The sequence below is a fragment of the Miniopterus schreibersii genome, assembly GCF_964146895.1.
Source record: "Miniopterus schreibersii genome assembly, chromosome: 10".
Taxonomy (NCBI): domain Eukaryota; kingdom Metazoa; phylum Chordata; class Mammalia; order Chiroptera; family Miniopteridae; genus Miniopterus; species Miniopterus schreibersii.
Genome location: NC_138110.1, coordinates 65,653,192 through 65,669,928, shown reverse-complemented (window position 1 = coordinate 65,669,928; position 16,737 = coordinate 65,653,192). Strand labels below are relative to the sequence as shown.

Below are 16,737 nucleotides of genomic sequence, written 5' to 3'. Positions count from 1 at the left end.
AAAGATACAGCAAAACTAACTGGAGTTTGTTTCAAGGATGGTTCAGTACAAAATAATTCATGTGAACCTATCAGAGGAGAAAGACCTATAAATCTAGCAAGCGACACTGAAAAGCATTTGAAAAAAGCAGACAACCTCAGTAGGAATTGTAGAAGTAAAGCATCACCAGTGATTATCTTAAGCACTTCCTTTATGCTGGCCTGGATTCATGTGAATAATCCGTAATGATACAAGTGAGCAGTAAGACAAGGAAATGTAATGGAAAGGAGACATGCTGAAAAAGAAGTATGATTTGGTATATGATATATGTGTGTACTCAAAAAAAAAAAACACCCCAGTTTTTCATGGGGGCTATTTTTAAAAAACATTGGAGGGGTGAGTTAGTATGAAAACGAGGAAAGGTTTACTCTTTTCCCTGTCTCCCATCACCCACAGCACTACCTGACTTGCTTCAGCGGCACTATCGCAGTGCCCTTTCTGCTGGCCGATGCCATGTGTGTGGGGTACGACCAGTGGGCCACCAGCCAGCTCATCGGGACCATTTTCTTCTGTGTGGGAATCACAACTCTGCTGCAGACAACGTTTGGATGCAGGTGAGATTGGGATACTAAATTGGGATCCTGAAGCCCCTCTAAGGAAGGCATCGAACAATACTGTCTACCTAGGATGGCTTAAAAGAACTGACTGGGGTGGGGGGATGGGTTGTTCTAGTGAGCCTTCCCCCCTCCCCCAGCCCCCACCATGTGTCTTCTCTTGGTGGATGGCAACACCTCCCACCCAGATGTACAAGTTGGAAAGTCTGACTCACTCAGCTCCTTCCATTCCACCCGTTGCAGGGCAGGCTCTCTCTCCGGTACCCCTCCTACCCATATTCCTTTAGTTCAGACCTGGACTGTTCTACTAGGTTCCTGCTTGGTTTCCTTGCCTCCAGAGCCACTCTCCTTGCCCCACTCTGTGCACCTGCCCCCGTGCTGTCTTTCCAACATTGGCATCTTCCTTGGAGCTGCCGGGCTGCAGCCCCGCTCCCTCTGTAAAACCAGGATGTGCCCACTTTTTAGGCTTCTCCCTTGCTTTCTGTCCCACCGCCCTTCCAGCCATGCCTCCGAAGCCTGCTGTCCCCTTCTCTGCGCTCACCCTGGGGTGAGCTCCTCCCCGAGCTGCCCTGCTGTTTCTCCCTGCTGTGCGTGTGCTCCCCGCAACCCCGTCCACCCTGCTCATCCTTCTGGTCTGGCTGGTCCCTCCTCGCTGAAGCATCCCTGACTCCTGGAAGCCTCCTTTGTTCTCTCTGAATTCCCACACATGCATCTTGTGTATGTTCTTCTAATGTGGCTTATTCCACGGTGTCCTTTTTTGTTTTTGCCTTTTCCCACTGGATTGTGCTCCCCTCCTTGACGCCAGGGCTCTGACTTGTTCGCCTTTGCATCCCTGCTCCCGGCTTCAACTGGTGAGGAGCTGGCAGAGGAGGGAGGGGCGCCCCTCTTCCTGCTCCCTCCTGCAGGCTTGCTTAGTTTTCTCCTGTCCCCTCTTCCGCGCTCTTCACACTGCAGCCTCTTCCTCTGCTCTGGGGCTCTGCTCACGCGGTGGAGCCTGAAGGGACCGGGCTGTCCTCAGGGGAAAGGTACGGAGTAAGCTTAAGAGTCCTAGTTCTGTCCTGCTCCATGAGATGCCCAGTGGAAGGGCTCTGCCTTGCCTGCTGGGGGAAGGAGAGGGAGATCGTACAGAGGCAGCTGGGGAGGAATGGACTGTATACCAATGAGGCAGAAGCCTCAGGGGCCTCGAGGGGACTGCCCTTGTAGGAGAGTGTGGGGAGATCCGGGAACAGTGTTAGGGCATCCTGGTTGGCGGCACAGGCAGTGCCCTGGGAAGGGAAATGGCGGCTCCCTTGGCAGAGCTGCTGATGGAAGGAAGCCATGTGGACTGAAGGCTGTGGGGCTGGCCAACTCTTGGAGTCCCCTGCAGGACTGCCTGTGGCCACCAAGCTGAGCAGATCCCTTACCTCAGAAGGGAGGGTCTCCTTACAGGACCCCTGAGGGTAGGGCCAGGGGTGCCATTGACTTGCAGGGAAGGAGATGTGTTCTGGGCATTCCAGGGAGGACTTGATCCGTTTCCTTAGCTCCAGGTAGGTAGGTAAGTTTGGCTGGAAGCATCTTTCATTCTTTTGATACAGCGTTTATGTTTCCATATTTCAAGTCCAGAATGGACTAAAAAGCTTTTGTTGGCTGACTCAGGAGCCTTACCTTGCACATAGGGCACTGGTTCTCCAGGGAAGTGTTTTTCCTAAACAACTCACTGACTCACCAAGGAACTTGTAGCACAAACTCTCTGTACATTCGGGCAGTGCCTGTAGTTGAGAATTATTGGTTGATATGAAGAGGGAATGAGGATCTTTATTGCGGTATAATATGCACTGTGTACAACTGTGCCCTGGTCGCATGCCAAGGTCAGCGTAGCCAGCCACATTGCCAGTGCTGGTTAGGTCACATTGTTGGGTATTTTAGTGCTAAACTGTAATCCCATGGGCAGCCAGAGCCTACAGTTCCCAGTGTAAAGCGATAGCTTACAAAATGTGGCAAATGATGGTTTCTTCTCCTTCACACCGGGGGAGTGGAACACGCAAGCCTGAGAAGTTAGAGAGACCTGGACAGGCGACTTCTCCAGCTCTGTTTCCTTGTGTGAAAACGAGAGGAGGCTCTTCCTTAGGTATCCTGTGGATGACATTTTGCCATTATTTTAATGGATCCATTGTGCTTTCATGGATTATTATAAACTTCCTAAAATATGTTCGGGAAGTTATGGTGCATGAATAATTTAAAAAGTCTTTTAGTTTTGCTGAATGCTAAACTAACATAGACACTTATCATAGGCTATGAATGATCGATCATTTTAACAGACTTATGTATTTACTTCCTGGTTACAACACGATCAAATAAACAGATAAAGCAGTTGGGGTGGAGGGATTGTTAGGGTGGGACAGTGCAGGAGGGAAGTGCTGACGTAGCCAGGAGTGGGGTTTGTTCCCAGTATCCAGCCATAGGATTGCAGGTGGCCTGTACATTTGTTTGTTTTATGGGGTTATTTTGTGGGGGGAAGGGGCAGTTCAGCACTTAGGCTTAGAGCAGAAGAAAAAGTTTTTCATGTTCAGCTCTCATGATTTCTAAGATGGATTTTCAGACTATCCCGACTCAGGGTGGTCTATAGTATTGTGTGTGAGTTCTGTACACTTCTTTGCCTATTTGCTGACCACCTGCTGAGTACTGGATACTCTGTTGTCCTGGATGCAGCCAGTGCCTAGGACCTAAAGACCATGGTCTGTGCTTGTGAGGTTGGGGCCCTTTATTTTGAGGAAGCTAAGACTACTGCAGGTCTCGCTCAGAGGAAGAAAGTGTTAGCATCCCAACCTGTGGGCGGTGGCCAGGCCATCCCCTCCTCATTTCACACGGGCACCCTGGTGAAGAGGGGGCACCCTGTTCCCAGACATCTGTTTCATTCCATAAAAATACTCAAAATTGACAGGGAAGTGGTGAAGGGACACAGATGTATGCCTCTGCAAACCTGAGCCTGAGCTCAGACTGCAGCTGGAAGATGTCACCATGCCACAATCACTCCTTAGGATGCGTGTTTCCCATGGGCTGGGCTGAGGTCACACAGTGTGTGTGGTACAGCGTGGGCCGCAGACCTTCCTTCCTTCACTGCATATCTCCCCTGGCATGGGTCCCAGCCCAGGTGTGTGACTTCTGTGACTTTAGTGCTTCCCAGAGCTTCTGCCTGTGGGGACTGGACTATCTGTGCCATGCGTGCTTCTTTTACCTTCTGTTCCCACCTTTTCCTCCTTCCCCTCCCCTTTGACCTTGATCTCCTGCACTTTGCTTTCAACTAGGTCTTCATTGAGTTTTCTTGAGTGAGGTTTCAACATTCTGGTTTTGTTTAATTTGTGATGTCAATCCCAGCCACCCCTTGCACTTGTTCCAGGAATTAGTACAAAGCCTTTAAAATCCCAAGAGATCAGGGCAGGGCTGTGAGCCAGCTTGCAGCAGTCTTGCTGCATCATCCCCCCTCCCCCATCCTACGTGTCAGTGCAGAGCTGGGGGTGAAAGAGGGCTCTTTCATCACCCTGCCCCGTTGCCTGCCACACTGATCTTCCCTGGCCTTCCCTGAGGTGTGGCAGGCTCTGTGTTTGGGGCTCACCTGCAGCCTTTTGCTTCAGGCACCTCTTGGAGGCATCACTCTGAGCTCTCCAGCAAAAATAAAGACGGTAGGTGGGGTGGCCCCTCCCAGAGGAGCCTCTCCTTGTCCTTGTACCCAGTGCTGTTGTCTGCTCTGAGGAGGCAGCCTCCCTCTCTTCCATCTCCTTGAGTCTGGGGGCCGGTGTATGTTGTGTGCTCACCGAGTATAAGGATGACTCCAGGATACTTCAAGGTCTCAAGTCCAGGGCTATGAACCCTTAACTGTTGATAGAACTTAGAAGAATCGAGGGGTACAGTGCTTAGATTGAGGTAGGGAGACTGGGGTCCCCCACACTCTCTGTATATATAATTTGTGTGGGGTGCATGTGCATTTTTTTTAACTACTTGAAAGTAAACTTGCAGACAGCATTCCAGTTCACCCTCAGTATCTCCTAGGGATGAGGGTCTCCTATGTAAACCACTCACAGGGTCTCCTGTGTAACAGTCATTTTGCCATATCACCTAATATTTAGTCATATTTAATTCCCGAAGTTTTCCCTAAAATATCTTTTATGGCTAGTCCCTCCACCTCCTTGAACCAGGGTGCAGTCAAGTTCATATGGTGCATTTGTTTGTTGTATCTCTCTGGTCTCAATAATAAACAGTCCCCACCTTTTCCCTCCGTATCACCCCCTTTTAAAGAGTTCAGGCCTGTTGTCTGTCAAGTGTTCTCTGGTCTGAATTTGTCTGATTGTGTCCTCGTGGTAGTATTTGATTTGTTCCACAATACCCCTTATTTGTTCCAAATGGGAGATGGGGCTAGAGGCATGGTTGATTAAGGGTGAAAATTTTGCAAAAATTCCTCCATAGGTGACTTCACATTGGGTTTTCCCCACCAAATTAAAAAAATTACTGTTATATCCATTTAACTAAAGTTTTTAGCTAGGACAGTGTGGGGCAAAAGCAAGTTTATAGTTGTGAGTACATGAAACAGTTTATTCTTATATTATTTATTAATTACTATATTTTCCATATGAACAACTTAAATCTACTTTTGCCTCACCCTATATATTAAAGAAATGGAGGCCCGTCAACCTGGAGGTAATGACCTTGGAGGAGGGAGCTTTCCCTCACCCCCCCTAACCTGCTGTGGCAGAGGTGGGGGCGGGACTTAACATTAGAGGTGGCATCGCTCTTGTTCCACCATTTTCATGTGACCCTGGGCAAGCAGCCTGGTCTCAAAGCCTCCTTTTGGTTGATCCTGGACACCTGTCCACATCGCCTGTGGGCACTCATTATTTTAGTGGGCCTTCTGCAAGGGGAGGAAGCAGGGAGGCACGGGCGGGGCAGAGGGGTAGCTGTGGGCTGGGACCTGGACCCTTGGTAGCAGCATGTCTTTGATGAGCGTACAGGGCAGTTGGGTGAGCTCCATGGCCACACGCCATCGGCTTTGCTCCTTCAACTCAAGCTTTCTCGGGTGGTCTTCCCGCTTTTCCTAACACACTCTTTCTCTGTTAATATTTCTAATGGTCCTGGGGACTGGGAGACTGACTGGGTCCCCTGAGTGTATGTGGGGTGAGTATATTTAGTTCCCCACAGCCTTTTTTTCCCCCCTTGACTGTCACATCCCACTGTCGCCCTGCACATTCCCACATGCTCTGAGTGGCTCCTTCCCCTCATGGCCCACTGCCCCCTCCCCCCTTAGCCTTCCTTTCAGCCAGGTGACTGTCATGGCAAAAGCTGTGCAGGGATAGAGCAGCACTACATAGGCCTAGAGGACAGAGCTTCTCAGCAAGTATCAGGGAGAAGCTCATGTCTTCTTAAAATACCGCGGTTTTTTGTTAACTATTTAGCATAACTCTAGCATTTAAGGACTGTGTTGTCATCTTCCTCCCATTCCCATCCCCAGAAAGACACTTACTTTATAGACATCATTTAAATCATATCTATTGAGGGGTAATTGACATACAGTAACATTTAACCTTTTTTTACATGTACAGTTATATGAGGTTTTACTCACATGTACAGTCATAAACCACAACCAGCAGAACATTGCCACACCCCAAGGAATTCTCTCATGCCTCTCTGTGACTGATTAGATCTTTAAGTAATAAAAGTATTTTAGCCTGCCAGTCCTTGACCTGAACTAGGTGATACTATCATGTTTGAAAAGGAGGTTATCAGAATCATACCCAGCTAGCCCTCCAGAGTTCCCATGCACCATCTGAACAGAGCCCACTGCTGTGAGCTGTGGCTCCAGGGGGACAGGCGCTGGTCAGCAGCTTCCTTCCCACCGAGGCTCTTTAGGAGCCTTTCTAATTGACAGTGCTCACCAGAATAGTGTATGTAGTACTTACCTGTAAAACCAGAATAACATGAACTTGAAGATAATGGTTATACTTGCTTTTAGTTGTTTTCTTTGAATCAGCTCAAAATGAATTAGAGATCAGATGCAAGAATCATGAAAACTATGTAAGTACTAGAATGAAATCAGAGTGAATTCCCTTTTTAATCTAGAAGTGAAGTTTTAAACTTTTTGTTGTTGTTAATCCGCACCTGAGGATATTTTCCCATTGCTTTTAGATAGCGTGGAAGGGAGGGATGAGGGGAGAGAGAGAGACAGAGAGAGAGACACATCGATGTGAGAGAGACATATTGATTGGCCCCAATTGGGGCGCGAACGAACCTGCAACCCGAGACCCTTTGGTGCTCAGGCTGACTCTCTAACCACTGAGACACACCGGCCAGGACATGGTTTTAAACTTTTAAACTAGGATTCAAACTCCAGGAACAATAAAAGGATGGTAAATTTTATGCCATTATATATAAAAACATTTCTTAAAATTTTGCATTGTAAAATACACCATAAACAAAAATGATAAACTGGAGAAAGTATTTGTATCATATCACAGATAAGGTCTAATATCTTTATTATAGAAAGAACTTTTAAAAATCAGTGTTTAAAAATACCAAAAGTCATATAGAAAGAAGAGCAAAAAGACATGGACAGTTCACAAAAACCATTACACAGTGGCCCTTCTTCACCCTATGACAGGATCCTCACCAAATTGACTGATAAGAGAAACACAGGTGAAAGCTAACGTAAGACACCATTTCTCACCTTTGTCAGATAGGCAAAAAATAAAAACCATGACAAGCTGCTCTTTTGCCAAGGCTGTGGGGCAGTAGACTTTCTTACACATTGCTGTCAGGAGCGAAAATGGTTCAGCCCCAATGGAGAGGAATTTTACAGTCTCTAGACTGCATATGCATTTACCATTTGATCTAATAACCCCACTTCTAGAAATTTACTCTGAAAATACATGCCCACATATGCAAAATATACAAAAAGTTATTTATTGCTGTGTAATTTGTAATGGCAAAATATTTAACAGCCTAAATATTCATCTGTAAGAGACCGGCTGCTATGGTATAGCACACAGTGGAGTCCTGTGCAGCCCTAAGAAAAATGAGAAAATATCTCCGAACTGTTTCAGGGTATGTTGAAAAAGCAAGTTGCAAAAATGTGTTTGTATTTATATATTTGGTAAGAAAGAAGAAATAGCAATGATAAGTGAGGAATAGACAAAAATGCTTAATTATCCTAAGAATGGTTTGGAGGGGCTAGGGATGGGAGAGAGTGTTTCCTGGTATATCTCTTTATGTGGTTTGATTTTTAAACTGTATAAATGTTCAACATATTCAAAACAAGAAATCTAGAAGGATGAAGAAAAGCAAACTCTGAAATTGAATTGAACAGAAACAAGTGAACTTAACTATATGTCATATTGCTAACCACACAGGAGAAAAGACTTAACTCACAGACTTTAGAACAGTACTTTGCACACCCTGAATGGGATATTTTCTAAGGACAAAAAAGGGGAAATTTTGTACTTAGTAGTCTTGTTACTAGTGATGTTGGTATAGTTCTGGAACTGTGCTATATGATGTTATAGGATAGAACAAATGAATAAGTACATTGATCGTGTTGGAAATTAGGATGCTCATTGTAGAAGGAGAGATATATATGAAAAGAAGGTAATCTTTCAATTGTATTGAAGTGGAGGTATTATTTTTACTCCATGATTTAAAAAATATGTATCTCTGTTCACTAAATGATACCTAATAACAGTGAGCCATCTAGTGCTCAGATCTTGGTTTCTAAATAGCATTTTCCACTAAAATTAACCTGGGCTCCTTGGAGAGGTGCTTGACGCCAGGGCTGAGAAAAGTACAAGTTGAACCTGGAACATCCTTGCCCGAAAGCAAGGAACTGCTCAAAAAGTGAGGAGTATGGGGGGGTGTTATGTCAAAAAGAATGGGAACTTGCTTGAATAGGCTGCTTTGGGCAGGTTCAGGACAATTTAATTATGGAAAAGAATAGTCATGGAAGTGAGTTATAGAACTGAATATAAAAAAGGAATCCATTTATCTACAGTGATAAAAAAAAAAAAAAAGGAGATAAAATTGGACAAAAAGAAAAGCTGTTTTTTCAAAAGGACACTAATAAATATGTATGAAATGATAAAATTGGAAACTCATAATTTTTAGGCCCACTGTGTAAGAATGTTAATAAACTAGTGGGGATATAATAATTTCACAGACTAAGAATGACTCTGCAGATTATTAATTGCAAAATGGAAAACGTACTTTTAAAATGGAGAGTTCCAGCAGTGACTACCCTAACCAAGCATTCCACTTAGTGGGAACAACCTGATGTGACAGGCCTCCTGACGTGAGGCTATGAGGCGTGCACAGCACTCCAGCAGCCTCCTTGCCAAAATTGCTTAGCCTGGCTCTAAACATGACACTTGACACCAAACACAATATAGGGACTCTGATTAGATTGAGGGAGTGGGGCAGATATAAGTATTTCTATAAACAATCAGAAAAATTAATGGTCTGGATATTAGATTTCATTATTAAATTAGTTTCACATTTTTGTGGGGTGATGGGAGGGAGGCAGTGATGTAGGAGAACACACCTATTCTTAGGGGATGCCAGCTAAAGGATTTGGGTGAAGTGCACCATGTCTGCAAGCTACTTTCCAACAGTTCTGCTGACAGATTGGTATATACTTACAGTAAATGATAGGAAAATGTTGTCAATCAAGAGAAGAGTGTTCTTTGACAAGTTGTGTTTTGCTTTCCTTTAAAGGCACTTAGGACACACTCCTGATGGCAGATTAACAAATGAAACTACAGCTCCTCAGAGCCAAACCTCTTTATGTTTCTTAGAGATTGTTTTACAATTGCAGTCTTCAGAGGACTGGGGTAGTTACCTGCTCTTCTCTTGAAAATTTATGCTCATTTTACACTCTCTCTGCTTAGTGCTTTTAATCTAAAAGTTCTCTCCCAAATTTGCAGTTAAAATCAACATGCAGAAAGATTTAGCCTCTTGTTTTTAGTCTAATAAAATTCCTTTCAAACAATAATATTTGTAAATAACACCTTCAATTTATTATTTATTAAGCGATAGTTGGTGCTGGGGATATAGCGATGGCTGAAACAGTCCCAGTTCCTGTGATTCCAGCCCACAGGGAGCTGGGCAGTAGCACACAGGGAGCTTGTCAAAGCAGATTGCTTTAGTGTTGTGAAGGGAGCGGATAGAGGCCAAGGTGCATGTAGAGACCTGTCCTGGGCTGGGGGCTGGCAGGTCATCTGAGACGACATCATAGGATGAGTCTGCAAAACAAAGATCACAAATAGTGCCAGCCACAGCCTGTTGGAATGCCTTCTGAGAGCAGCTTTGGGGTGAAAGATTAGCTTTCCCAGTTCTCCCAAAGTGGACCTTTCAGAGCAGGGGCCTTCAGTAGTTTCTCCCTGGCCCACAAGAGGAAAGCAGGGCTTTTGCCACCTGGTCCCCTCTGACCATCACCACACCAATCCCTGCGCTCCCACCCATAGTAAGGCCTCTGCAGTTCTCCAGGATTCAGGGTCTGTGTGTGCCTTTTGTTTTGCACCTGCCCCTCTCTGCCTGGACTGCTCATAACCCCCTGCACGTGTGATGACCTCCTTCTTGTCCTTATGCCTCAGTGATTCTTCCACAGACTCCCACACACCATGCCTCACCACATCACTGCCCTTCACGTGTGGCCACAATTAGTATCTCCTCCACACTACAGAAACTCCTCTCCTTAAGGGGCCAAGGGTAGTGTTTTCTATCATTGTGCCTGCTTATAATTATGCCTGTGTTAAGCAGACACCCAAGAAATGGTTCTCAAGTGACCAGAATAAATCCATTCATTTGACATAGGGGTTGTCTCTCTTTCAGTGCCTCAGCCTCACCCAGAAGTCATTGTTGAAAATCCAGATGTGAGGACCCTCCTGTGATTCCTGTTAACTGGGACTAAGTGGAATTCAGAAATCTCCATTTTAAAAATTTAAAAATTGCAGTTGACAGTATTATATTAGTTTTGTGTATACAGCATAGTGACGACATTTATATAACTTATGATGTCCCAATAAGTCTAGTATCCACCTAGCACCACACGTAGTTATTAAAATATTATTGAATCTGTTCCCTGTGCTGCACTTTACATCCCCTTCACTATTTTGTAACTACCAATGTGTACTTGTTAATCCCTTCACCTTTTTCCCCCATTCCCCCAACCCCCTTCCATCTGTCAGCCAACAGTTAGCTCTATGAGCTTGTTTCTGTTTTGTTTGTTTTGTATTTTAGATTCCACATATAAGTGAACTCATATGGTATTTGTCTTTGTCCGACTTCTTTCACTTAGCATAATACCCTCTAGGTGCATCTGTGTTGTTGCAAATGGTAAGATCAGAAATATCCATTTTTAACCAGTGATCCCCAGGGAATCAGGAAGCAGCTTCATGGTGACTTGGGGGTGGGGGGTGACTTGTAGAAATCCTGGCCTGAGAGTCCCAAGGACATCACAAATCCCAAGAAGGAGATCCTGGAACCTGTGCCTTGAATGATGAGTAGAAATGGAACATTACAAATGAGTTATAACAAAGAGAAGGGGTGAGCAAAAGCTCAGAGGCAAGAACCTGGGCCAGTTTGCCTGGAGTGCAGGTGTGTGAAGGGGCTGGTGAGAGGCGAGGCCAGGGGACATGCTGGGGTCACCTGGGTACTGAGGAGGAAATGGGGGACCTCCAGCAGGGTTTTGAACAAAGTAAGGATTGTCTGTGGCTGGCTAGGTTCCTTTGCTGTCCTGGGGCTAGAGCCCGCTATGGGGATGTATCACGACAGACAAAGGTGCCTGTCTGCTCAGAATTTTTCCTCCTAACATCTAGTGACACTGTTAACTTTAAAACTTTCGTCTGCAAAAATCCACCACTTCACATATTTAAGATATACTTTCCTGTAGACAGAGTAGGCCAGTTTTTTCTGTAAAGAGACAAGCAGTAAATATTTTAGGCCCTTATGATCTCTGTTGTGACTGCCTGACTCTCTCATTGAAGCTCTAAAGCAGCTGTCAACACCTCGGAAATAGATGAGGGTGGCTGTGTCCCAGTAAAACTTGACTCATAAAAACAGGTAATTTGCCAGATTTGGCTCTTGGGCCCATTTGCCAGCCCTGGGTGTAAAGAAGGGCATGGTTTAATTTGTTTCCTTTCCAGTCATCAGTGCAAAATAAAAGAGCAGGCAGTCTTGGCTACCTGGGGAGTTTTGGATGCTTGTGTGAGTGAGGTGCAGAGAGGAGAGCCCCTAGGGTTGACCGGCATTACGCTGCAGATGAAACCAGCAAGTGCTTGAGCATGTTCAGTCTTTCTGTTGGAAAATTGGCTTTATTGCTTGTGATTTAGGGAAGCTCTTGTTTAATGGAGTCCCATGCCCCTATTGCAACTTTCCCTAAGACTAATTCAGTCAAGCCACTGAGTTATGCTGCCAGTTATGGAGGCCACTGCTGGGGTACCGAATGCTGCTTCCTGTAAAGCGGCCACTTGTCTTTGAGACAGTCCTGTTGGTGCCAGGCAGTGTGTGTGGCAGAACAGGAAGCACGTCCTTTCTGTACATAAGCCGGCGTGTGCAGCCTTTTCCACATCACCTCAGGAGGCTTTGTCTGGGGCGGCACAGGTGGAAATTTTCTATTACCCACTTTCAAAGGGATCCAGCATCCTGGTTGTTTGAAAGTGGGTGAGTTCTCAGGGCCTCTGGTTGGGGTGAAACCATAAGATGCTTCCCCTGAAAGGTACCCAATCAGTGGTCAAGTGCAGACTGAGGTATAGTTCATGTCCCTAGGAGTGGAACCCACACCTAGTCTTAACTGTCCCACATTACTATTGTCACCCAAGCAGTGTCGATTGCAGTGTTCCTAAGGATGAGCTTTCTAAGTGCAACCCACATTACATTGTCCTAGGATTCATTGCTTGAAATCTGAAACCACAGCAAAACACATGCTGTTAGGACCATTTGAGATTGCATCCATTTCCAACTAGATGCTGACCTCCCTTATCCTTTCTTTACATTTCTGAAAAATTGTGCTTAAGGAATTTGTCTAAATCAAACAGTGTTTTCCCCTTTGATATACTATGTTCCCACATCAGGTGACCTTCACTTTCACTTTTTTTTTAAGATGTTTTATTGATTTTTATTTAGAGAGAAGGGAGAGAGAGGGAGAGAGGAAGAGAGAAAAACATTGACTTGAGAGAGAAACATTCACCAGCTGCCTCCTGCATGACCCTCACTGGGGATCGAGCCCACAACCCAGGCATGTGCCCTGACTGGGAATCGAACCCGCAGCCTTTCAGTGCATGGTACGATGCCCAACCTAGCCACACCCACCAGGGCCACTTCCACTTTTGATGGTACTATACTCTGGGCCTCTCTGGACAGGTAATTACAAACAGATGGTTGGTGGAGGGCATGCCCATGTGACTGGCTGCCAGCAGCGCATCTGGTCTATACCGTGCGGTGCAGCCTGCCACTGTGTCTTAAAGCCATCAGCCTGCCTGATCCCAGTTGACTTCATTGCATGATTGAAACTGCCAGGAAAACTAGAGAATCTTGACCCTTATCTGGCTCAGAATGGTGTGTGCCGACTCTGCCCTTGTAAAGCAACTGCTTGTCCTCCAGCCAGAGCCACTCTGTTTCTCAGTCCAGTTCCTGTTTCAGTCAGGGCAGGACATGCTGTCGGCTCAGGGAGGGCATGCTGGGTTCCCGTCCCGCTGGCCAGGACACTCATACAAGGCTGCTTCGAGGTATTTAAAAAGGATCTGGGCATGTTGGAGTTCCCTGCTCTGCGAACAGGAGCCAGTTGTGTATTTTATCCTGAAAGTATGTTAAAAGTAGTGATCAAGGCTTCATGTTAGCCCGTAAAGCCACCTTAGTCAAACTGTAGCTGAAATACTATAGATTTCCAGTAAAACATGGCAACATCTTTTGAATTTGAGTAGCTCAAGTGTTCGTAAAGTTAATGTGAAGAATCTAAAATATAACTGAATGATGACATCTGAGTATCTCTGCATTTAGGATGTGGGCAGGAGATTTTACAGAGAGTCTGCAAGTTTTCTGGGTCCTTTAAAAATAAGGTTTAGAATATTTGAGTCTTTATGATTGAGCAGAATATTATACCTACTGTTGATTTGTAACAGCTTTGCTTTTCCTCAGTAGATCTAAATCACCAACATGATTTTAATGTTTATCCTTTATGATTTAGGGCAGATTTGACTTATAAAGTGGAACAGCAGAGGAAGATAATTTTTTTTTCTATGATGTCCGATAAGAACTTGAAGGGGAGGAAGAGAGTGGTGAAACAGAAGACATGTACTCATGTTTAATGAGGACCTCACAAGCTCAGCAGGAAAGGGAGACACCCAAATGTGCAACATCCCCACCCCCAAGGGGATAGGTGGCAATGGCAGGCCCATGTTGGGGTACAGGGCTCCCCAGGGCCCATCTTGAGGCTGTCTGGGGGAAGGGCAGCGAAGGAGAAGCCAGTGGCCCTGGCTGCATGGCAGAGGCGATCTTTGCAGACCGGGGTTCTTTCTTCCAGGTGTGCCTGCATTTACTCATGTGCTGTTTGTGTATGGAAAAGACTGTTAAGCTGTCAAATAGTGAACTACCTCGGTAGTTCCTGATGCCGTGATCATGGTTTTGGTCTCGTTTCTTTTAGGTTACCCCTGTTTCAGGCCAGTGCTTTTGCATTTCTGGCCCCTGCTCGAGCCATCCTGTCTTTAGATAAATGGAAATGTAACACCACAGGTAATTGCAGTTATTTCCACATATGTCATTGGGGTCCTTTAATGCAGGTGATAAAGGGAGGCCTGGACATGCTGCCCTTGGCAGCATTAAATCCTTTCTGGAATCAGGCACAGAACACACAAACCAACAAACAGCTTAGAATGCTCCAATCTATGGATCGTGTTTCTGTCTCTCTCTCTATCCACTCATTCATCCCTAACCCCAGAGCAAGTGAGGACCAGAAGGGACCTCACTTCTCTATGCTAATGAAATCGATAAGTTTGGGAATGAAGAGAAACGTATTTGTGCTATTTTTCTGCCTCTTTCTTTCAGTGGATTTTATGAACCACCAGTAATCACTGTCTTTGCTGCATCAGTATCCCTTCTCTGAAACATCTCTGCTTTTAAGGATCTGGCTGCTTTGGTTTTCTGCAAATGACTTTCATCCCCCTGCTCCCCTTAGTGATTGCAAAGATCCTTAAGTAACCCGATAAAGTCAGGAAAAGATAAGATAGGGGATTTGAGAAAACCAGACCTGTGGTACTCTCAAAATACTGTTCCATTTTTAGGTTCTAGGAGCAAAGTTTTCCAGCTTTCATTTCCTTCCTTGCTCCTAGGAGTTACTTTGTGACCACTGATTTGATTTGGGAACTGGAGAAAGCCCTCTGTTTTATCTAGGTTTTTAAAACCTTAGGCAACCTTGCTATTGGGCATTTCAGTTAGCTGCTGCAAGGGCTGGTCTTCGTGTGAGGCTGGCACTAGCCATGTGCAGTCAGCTTCTGACAGGCTGGGAGCTCTCAGTCAGTGATTAAATTTGGTTAAGTTAGTGCTGGGGAATCCACTTTTCAGTATGGTAAGCCGTACTATTGAATTTTAGGGATGGGTATTTATACACATGTACTTAAAAACAGGGAAGAAATTCTTAAAAAGAGTGAAATGAATGTCCTGTGAAACATCAGTGTCGCTCCAAGAAAAATTTTGTCTTTGTTTTTGTTTTTAAGATGTTTCAATTGCCAACGGAACAACAGAACTGCTACACACAGAGCACATCTGGTATCCCCGCATCCGCGAGGTAAGAGGGGCGTTGTTTGCTTATGGCTGCTTTGTGTTTCTCCTCAGCTTCAGTGTTGGTTGAGCCCAAGAAATTACAGTTGCTTGCACTACAACCCCCTTTTCAGCTACTGACATGGTTATTTCTGTCCTTAAATATGCCATTAAATTTAGATGACATCACCGTAAAATAAAGCATGCAGAAATGCTTTGTGCAACCAGATGATATTGTTTATCACCCTTCATTTCCCTCCTCCTCTCCTCTGGTGCACCCACAAACCTGCCCACTTGCACCCCCAGCAGAACCAGCCGAGGGATGTGGCTCCTTTGGAAGGTGCTACAGAAGCTTGTCAGCAGGCAGCAGAACTATTCGTTCCAGCCTCAGTGTTTGCCTATATTTGTGGAAATAATTAAAGATAATTGTCTATACAGTGCACTTGAACAGAACAGGTCGTGGGAATCCTTAGACATGAAGAATGGCTGACAGTTTATCCAGATCTTTTAAAACCCATAAGATCATTCACCATTAGTTCAGAATCAGCCCAACCATTCTGTACAATAGAAACATTCCTTTAGAACTTTTGTCAATAACACTGACTTTTAAGTGTCCTGCAGGGACTTACCTCTTTAAAGTCAAGAAGCTTTATACTGCAATATTCCTTGGGAATTATAAATTACATCTGTCACATTTGTCAGTGGAAAAGGCAGTTCCTCTTTTCATCAGGTGCCTGTTCCTATAATACTATTCTTACATCAGGTCATACTTGCGTTTGCTAGGCCTTAGTCATACCCAGGAATTTTCCAGCCATGTTATGCCAGTTATATAATAATGATGCCGCGCAGAATTATTGCTTGTGGTTGTGACATTGGAGTATGTGATGTATAAGCAGCTTACTCTTTTATCTGTGCCCTCTCTTATTTCAGATCCAGGGGGCCATCATCATGTCCTCACTGATAGAAGTGGTCATTGGCTTCCTAGGCCTGCCCGGTGCTCTGCTGAAATACATCGGGCCCCTGACCATTACTCCCACGGTGGCCCTCATTGGCCTCTCTGGTTTCCAGGCGGCAGGAGAGAGAGCGGGGAAGCACTGGGGCATCGCCATGCTGTAAGTGTTCTGAGATCACTCAGTGGTCCCCGGTAAAAATCTCCGCTCTTCCTACCACCAAGGGTCAGCCTCTTGGAACATTCTGACTTTAGGACATAGGTTCTGTTTTGTTTTAAGTCAGAATATTCTGACAGTTTAAACTTCATTCACTTTGTGCCAGGGAATTACTGATGGGTGTTTAGAGTTGGGTTGGGAAGTGCCTTGTGTCAAGGTACACCAAAGACAGAGTTGGCAGTGATGTGTAGAGGAAGGGTTGTAAGACTTCAAAC

At 45.2% G+C, this 16,737-nt stretch overlaps 1 protein-coding gene across 2 annotated transcripts in view; it reads left to right on the top strand.

The window, feature by feature from the left end:
- The window catches only part of SLC23A2 (solute carrier family 23 member 2), a 104,940-nt gene that overhangs the window by 61,295 nt on the left and 26,908 nt on the right, over window positions 1–16,737 (top strand). The window contains exons 6-9 of one of the 2 annotated variants that reach the window (XM_081148712.1): window positions 436–593; window positions 14,245–14,333; window positions 15,314–15,384; window positions 16,287–16,468. In XM_081148712.1, coding sequence (XP_081004838.1) covers window positions 436–593; window positions 14,245–14,333; window positions 15,314–15,384; window positions 16,287–16,468 — 500 coding nt within the window. The remainder of the gene's footprint in view (window positions 1–435; window positions 594–14,244; window positions 14,334–15,313; window positions 15,385–16,286; window positions 16,469–16,737) is intronic. The other variant, XR_013999622.1, reaches the window with a different exon arrangement.